Source organism: Octopus bimaculoides, chromosome 8 (assembly GCF_001194135.2).
Source record: "Octopus bimaculoides isolate UCB-OBI-ISO-001 chromosome 8, ASM119413v2, whole genome shotgun sequence".
NCBI lineage: Eukaryota > Metazoa > Mollusca > Cephalopoda > Octopoda > Octopodidae > Octopus > Octopus bimaculoides.
Window position 1 is genome coordinate 66,316,290 of NC_068988.1, and position 7,973 is coordinate 66,324,262.

Consider the following 7,973-nt stretch of genomic DNA (forward strand, 5'->3'; position numbering starts at 1 on the left):
TATATATATATATATATATGTATAAATTTATATATACATACACACACACACACACACACATACACACACACACATATATATATATATGCATATACATATATAATTTTGCGAGCATCTGATATTTGTAGAAGTAATGGAACCCTGTGGTGTATCCTCAGATGTAGAGGACTAGATTGAAAGCATAGACGTAAGTGAACTCTCTCCTAGAGTCATCCAAAAGCAACGTGACAATGTTAACCTGGGTGACAGTTAAAGCCTGTTACTCAGCAAAGCTTATATTCTATTGAAGTGAAACTTCAGCGCAATTTCTATCTACCCAGTTTAGCTCACAAGAAATTGCTGAACCTGAAGTGTATAGTAGAATAGAACCGCCTAAGATAGAATGCAATGAGTTTGAACCCGTAGTATATCACCATTTTTAACCACGCTGCCATATCCCTACTAATTACCATATTAAATGGCAACCAACACACTGTCCAGTCAATCTGATTAACAGGTAATCGAAATGAACTATCAACATTTAAGTATCTATATCAAGGTCATAATTGTGTATCGAACTCTAGGTGTAAATATCACCTCGTTGCTCCATCAGCTGACACTATGTAATAATAACTTCTTAAGCCACTGTTATTACTAATGCACGTTCACGCTGTATTTCTAAATATATGAATTCTATAATTCACTCTGAAAATGAATTAACTTTCTTCCAATATTTCATAATAATATTTCCAATTAAGTCTTATTCACAGTAAAATATTCATTAAATTTATTGATGTAGAATAATTTGCGGAAATATTTTAGCATATTTCCTCGTCTATTAACGGTTCTCTACAGCATTCGTCGTTTCCAGTGCTAAGAATTTGAAAGCATTCCTTCCTTGTTATGTTAATGCTGTAGAGAACAAGGAATATGAAGATTTGACAGATAAAGTAGAGCGTCATTCTAAATATGTTGTAGTATTTAGTTACGTATCGATTCTTCCTGATTTCAAATCAAGCTGAGATCGCTCTTGCCTTTCAACCCTGCACATTGTTTTACGTTTTTCCTAAAGAAGCATGGTCCTACTACGTTTGTGTGTTAATTCAATAGATTAGTTCCGTCACCTATAAATGTGTAGTCTTTTACCTAAATAAGAATAATTTAGATAAGACAGAGACACACAGAGACAGACACACGCACACATATGCATACACATACTCACACACACACACACACATGCACGCATATATTCACACGCACACACATGTTCTTCACCAACAATTTCGTTTCCTCCATATTACGATAATTCTAAACATGATTTATAGAAAGACGCAAATATGTTTTTAAACGTTACTACCGCTATCTTACGAAAACATTCCAATTGCTGGAATAGATGTTATTTAGAATTCTTCTAAATAATGTATTTATAGTGAACTAATTTAATATTTATGTTATTTTGTGTTTCCATTTCGAATGTTCCTTCAAAATTACTTTTGCCGCCTCATATTTAGTTTAGGTGACTAATCTCTTTGTATCGATTTTAGTTTTAAAAAGTGAAGACTATTTTCAATGAACCTGTATGTATTGTCCAATTCCTTGCGATCTGCTTGTCATGTGTAATAGCTCTGCCAACTGAGAACAAACAAAAGGTGAATTCAAACCCCAAAATATAAAACTGTTTTAGGCTTTAGTCAGAGTAAGAGGGGCAGCAACAACCATGATTTTGCAGTGAGTCTTAGAAGTGCTGTTGGAGGAAACCATGATTGATTGATTACTCTCAGACCTCAGAGTTTGTTTCAATGTTTGTAACAGAATCGACTGTATCAAAAGCACATATAAAAGGCAGGCTGTGGTGTTACTGTGGAGACTCATTGAGAATCGATATCATCTATGTTTTCAAGTGTGGGCACAAGGCCAGCAATTTTTGAGTGAGGGATAAGTCAAGTAGATCGATGCCAGTGCTCAACTGGTACATGTTTTAATCGATCCTGATAGGATGAAAGGCAAAGTGGGCCTAGGTGGAATTTGATCTCAGAACGTAAAAACAGACGACATACCGCTAAGCATTTTACGTGATGCGATAACGATTCTGCCAGCTCGACGCCTTCATCAATTCAAATATTAATCAGCTAAACATAATCCTAATACTCCAAAAATTTTATCCGCGAATATCCTAGTGATACTTATATCTTACTTGAAATACGAACGTGTTGAAGTTGATGATATCACGTACCGCCTGAGTAAGCTTCTTCTTCATATACCAGAACGCAACAACAGTTAGCGAGGTAATAATGAGTTTACAGCAGCCTCACCTCGCCGCCACTCAGTCGCTAATGCACACACACACACAAATGTCAAGACAAGCTCTGATCATGAGTTCACAGAGTATCATTAGGCGGTAGTCTGATTTAACCAGGTGTCGCAATACTCTGAGTTGGTGTATTAAACATCCCATAACCACATAACTACCTGTACTCACTAACAAAAACATTGCTATAGCAGTGTCAGATCGCAATATCTACTGTTAATACATACACCACCACCAAACATAGGTGCCTGCGTGTGTGTGCACACATCCTTAGATATGTACATAATGTATGCTTGTTTGTTTTGTAGATGTGTGTGTGTATAATCTTTCGAAGATGTTTCGTGTTTTCTGCTACTGAAGAATCGTCAGTAAAGATGTAACTCTCAAACTTTAAGTGATGACGGCGTGATCCGTTAAGCGCAAAAGTTTTGTTGTTTCACCGAAGATGGAAAATAAAACTGATATGATTGTAAAGGGACTTAATCAAACATGGAAACAAATGCTTCAAATATTTCATTTTTGATGCACAGAATCTACCAACTCACACCTATTTGTAATCGCCTGGACAATGAATCAATTTTTACACAAAGTAGATAGTATGCAGTATGATACATTTTATTTCATTACTCATTAATTTTAGCATATATTTTAAATGCAGTTTGGTTATATGGGTGTCATGTGATATTCCTATTTACAAAAACTCTCAAATGAATAAATAGGAGTTGATTAATATGTGGTGAAGTCCTGCTTTTGTTATCTGGGAAATACTGGCTTTAAAGAAGTTTCAGATCCTAACCTCCCACGACATAGCAAATTTTCAAGTAATACTTGAAAATTTGCTATGTTCTTTGTTTTAGCCATAAATATCAGAGTCGTTGGACAGTATAACAAAAGAAGAATGAAATGAAAAATGTAAAATAGTCTTTAAAAAAACTGTCGAAAAGATAATGCAGAGATTAAAGTGTAAACGTTGATGTAGTTCACCGATACCCTGACATTTTTTATGAATCGCATGACTATGGAAAACTCCATAGAATTTAGGAAAAAAATTGTGAGGAAACCTATCTCTGAACAGAGATTATATACCAAAATATATTCTTATCATTTAATATAAATTACAAAATAACATATCGAATTACATATATTATTCAGGAATTCGCAATGATAAAAGCTTTGTAAAGAAATCTAGACGCAAAGTAATGTATAGTTATTTCGTCTATTTTGAACGGAAATACAAGTGCACACGCAAAAACAACATGTAATATGTTATGGATAGAGCAGACAAAAATTATGCATCTCTCAGTACGAAGTTAGTAGAATTGATCTATATTAATGGAATTATTTACGATTCCGCATTTCTTTCTGTTAGCTGCAATCAGTTAAAGTAACTGAAGACTATCTCTGGTATGTATGTATGTATGTATGTATGTATGCATATGCGCATAATATATATATATATGCGTGTATGTGCATATATATATATATATGTAAATATATATATATGTATGTATATATATATATGTGTGTGTATGTATGTATGCGTGTATGTATGTATATGATGTAAATATATACACGTGTGTGTATGACAATATACATACATACGTAAACACATACATATGTTCGGCCGCTGAATGAAAACATTGTTTGTAAATTGTTTGTTGTGAAGTATTGATATATTCACACTATAAGACATTTGTTTTCCTTCCTTGGTAATTTATTAAAAAAGTCTGTTGTTTGTGATTACAAATAACTACGTCTACTTCTTTAAATCTATTTATATTGAGCTGCAATTTTACTTACCTAGAGCGTTTACAGAGAAACAATGTAATTCTATTTTTAAAAGTTTCACTTATTGTCGTATGCTTAGTTGTCACCTTTAATTCTCAAACTAATAAGTATTTGATTTTTAGGAACAGCTCATTCTGCTAATACAAATAGTAAATCTTATGTAAACTTTCAAAAAGTTAATTGTACTGCGTCCATCAATTATCTGTTTGCACGGATGTAGTTTTTATTATTGATTCTATAGTTACCGTGTTTACATTCACTATAAGTTGATTTATAGATCTCTTACTGGAATGCTGAAATATTAATTAATTTCTTGTAAGATTTCTTAAATTTTAGATGTTTTGATAAATTGCCGATTGATATTCTCAGTTTTAGGCGATAGCGTTTGTTTTTGTTTCATACATATCTTTCCTTCACGTGTCTTCTCACCTTAGGTATCTCGAGAGATTTTCTGTAGAGATTATAACTAGCACTGATTTGTTACGACTTTTCGCATCCGTATGATATAAGCAACAAGGAGATCGAAAATGGAAAAATAGGTAATAGGTGTATATTCATATTTCAAGAGTCCTTGCTCCTTTATCATCAGCACCACATCCGACCCATCCACGAACTTATCGCTTAAATAGCCCCTAAATACAGCAGTCTAACGTTATTGAATATACCAAATTTACATATTAAACACATTCCTGGCAGCTGGTACGTACATGTTAATGACTTGTTAGGGACATCGTGTGGAGGCCCAATGGCCCAGTGGTTAGGGCAGCGGACTCGCGGTCATAGGATCGCGGATTTGATTCCCAGACCGTGCGTTGTGAGTGTTTATTGAGCGAAAACACCTAATGCACTACGAGGATCTGGCGGGGGGCGGGCGAACCCTGCTATACTCTTCCACCACAACTTTCTCTCACTCTTACTTCCTGTTTCTTTTTCAAATGGTCAGCCTTGTCACACTGAATATCCCCGAAAGCTACGTTAAGGGTACACGTGTCTGTGGAGTGCTCAGCCACTTGCACGTTAATTTCACGAGCAGGCTGTTCCGTTGATCGGATCAACTGGAAACCTCGACGTCGTAAGCGACGGAGTGCCAACAACAACAGGGACCCCGTATTTCGTTGTGCAACCATTATATACTACAAAATATATTATTTTCTACTCTAGGCACAAGGTCCTAAATTTTTTGGGAGGGGGCGGGGCAGTCGATTAGATCGACCCCGAAGAGATGGAAAGTAAAGTCAACCTGGGTGGAATTTAAACCCAGAACGTAAAGACAGACGAAATACCACGAAGCATTTCACCCGGGGTGCTAACGTTTCTGCCAGCTTGTCGCCTTATAATACAAAATATATTAAACGCTTTATAAGTCAATATTGCGTTTTACTGGTATAATTGGTATATCGAATAATGTTACACCGCTATATTTAGTAACAATTTAAGTAATGAGTTCGTGGATGTTTAATGAGTTGAACGTATTACTAAAGAAGGAGCAAGAACTCCTAATATATGCATACACACCCATTACCAACATTTCCATCTTCGATCGCATTGTTGTTTGCATTAGACTTCGTAGCAAATCAGTACTGGCTATAATTTCTATTGAAAACCAGTAGAGTTAACCTTAAAATGTAAACTATATTTGTTTTCAAACTAAAAGTAACCTACCAATAGTAGATCTCCGAATTTCTTTATACCGAATTCAGATAATTTAGAGTTGTATTTTTGATATTTCGTGAAGTGATTTATTAAATACCCGTAATGTACTGGTTTGATTCAATAAACCATACAGTCCACTATAGCTAATCTCCATATCAAAGACAAAAGAATATATGCTAACTTATAGCTTATAAACGCAGGCGTGACGATATGGTGAGAAGTCTGCTTCTCAACCACATGATTCCAGGCTCAGTCCCACTACGTGGCAGAATAGGCAAGTGTTTTCTATTATAGCCTCGGTTCAACTAATGTGTTGTGAGTGAAGGAGTTTTGGAGAGAAGGAGCCCGTCGTATATGTGTGTGTGTGTGTGTGTGTGTGTGTGTGTGTGTGCACGCGCTTGCACGCGCGCTTTTGTACCAGTGTTTGTATCCTACAACCGTTTAGACAATCGATATTGGTGTTTTTACACCTCAGCAACATTTGCGGTGGTATCAGGCTTTAAATTAAATAAGTGCTGTACTAGAATCATTCGAATAGAAATTCTTTAAGGTGATACTCCAACGTAGCCGCAGTCTAATGACTGAAATAAGTAAAAGATAAAAGGTATATGATAGAGGTGTCAATCTCATCTACTCTTAATCTCTGTCAAGCTCTTCGTCCGGTCATTTCAGCCAAAGACTTCTTACAAACTTTAATACTTGAAGTTTCGTAACTGAATGCTACTCTTTTTCTCTCGACCAATATCTATCTCAAACAGGGCGGTGTGCTGGCAGAATCGTTAGCATGCCTGTTAAAATGTTCAGCGGCATTTTGTTCGATTTTACGTTGTGAGTTCATATTCCGCCGGAGTCGACTTCTCTTCTCAGCCTTTCAGGATTGATAAAATAAGCACCAGTTGGTGTAATCGACTTACCCGCTACTCGGAAACTGCAGATCTTGTGCCAAAATTAGAAAGTGATATCTGTTTCAAATCAGAAAAATAGGACAGCATGTCCCCTTCCTTACAACGAGTCTCATTTCATGATTGTAACCTATTTCACTAGCATTTGACAATTAACTATAATAGTTTTAAGCTTCTAGTAGTAGTAGTAGTAGTAGTAGTAGTAGTAGTAGTAGTAAAGAAGTGTTATTAACATGCATGTATTTTGCTTATTTCATTTTGATCACCGCTTAGTATTTCACTTTTATTCAATAGGTTGTCGCAAACTACTATGGGAGAACAAAAAAGTATGAACCTGTTCTGAATAAAAAGATTCATTGGCCAGGTGGTTGGCAAACTGCACCGCCAGATACACCAAAATGTGGCTTTGATGGTTCTAAATGCCCCCCAGACCGTAAGTAACATTTTTTAACTGCCGATTTTTTTATTTGTTGGGAGTTTGTCAAGATATTTTTTTATATAACTTCTAAGCTTTCTTTTGAGATATAGAGGGCTAGAATTAATTGTTAGATATCTGTTAGATGTAGGCACATAAAATGTTCTAAATCCAAGATACATATAAACAAATATCTTTTAACACACTATACTTTATTTGTTGGTTTTAATATTGGTACAATTCAACTGAATATAGTATTACATTATATATTTATAAATCTTTACACGTGTCCTTGTGACAGCTTCGCAATAAATTACATCTTAGGTAATCATCATGAGTAACGCAGTTGAAATTCCACCGAGGTCGACTTTGTCTTTCATTCTCTTTGGCTCGATGAAATAAATACCAGTTGAGCATTGGCAAACGACTAGTCCCTTTCCCCAAAATTCCAGGCCTTGTGCCTAAAGTAGAAATGATTGCGTAATTATCCCCAGAAAACGTATGAATTTGACATGAATAAATTATGCACTAGATATCCTCCTCCTATCTTGTACTTGACCATTATAAACCATATCCTTTAGTATAAGATTTTTATATCTGGCATTTATTTTAGAGGGTAATGGAATACATGGCTATCGAATGCAATGGTTAAATGTGTGGCACTCTATTGCTCTCACACACGTGCTGTTTTTCCTTCTCTAGACTTTTCTGGTTTCCTTTCGGACGAAGAACTATGCTCGAAACGTCAAAAACTTACTCTTTTATTCCACCTTTATCAAGCGACAAAATAATACATTCCATGTGCAAGTTCTCTTGTTTTTTTTGGTATTGTTATTCTTAATGTCCGACTATATATATTATATATATATACATAAATATATATATGTATATGTGTGTGTGTGTGTATTTATACATACATACATACATA

General features: G+C 35.2%; 1 protein-coding gene across 2 annotated transcripts in view; it reads left to right on the top strand.

Annotated features, from left to right (window-relative positions):
• Positions 1 to 7,973, top strand: part of LOC106867807 (atrial natriuretic peptide receptor 1) — an 822,997-nt gene that overhangs the window by 477,118 nt on the left and 337,906 nt on the right. For both annotated transcript variants that reach the window (XM_014912829.2, XM_014912828.2), the window contains exon 6: positions 6,925 to 7,063. In XM_014912829.2, coding sequence (XP_014768315.1) covers positions 6,925 to 7,063 — 139 coding nt within the window. The remainder of the gene's footprint in view (positions 1 to 6,924; positions 7,064 to 7,973) is intronic.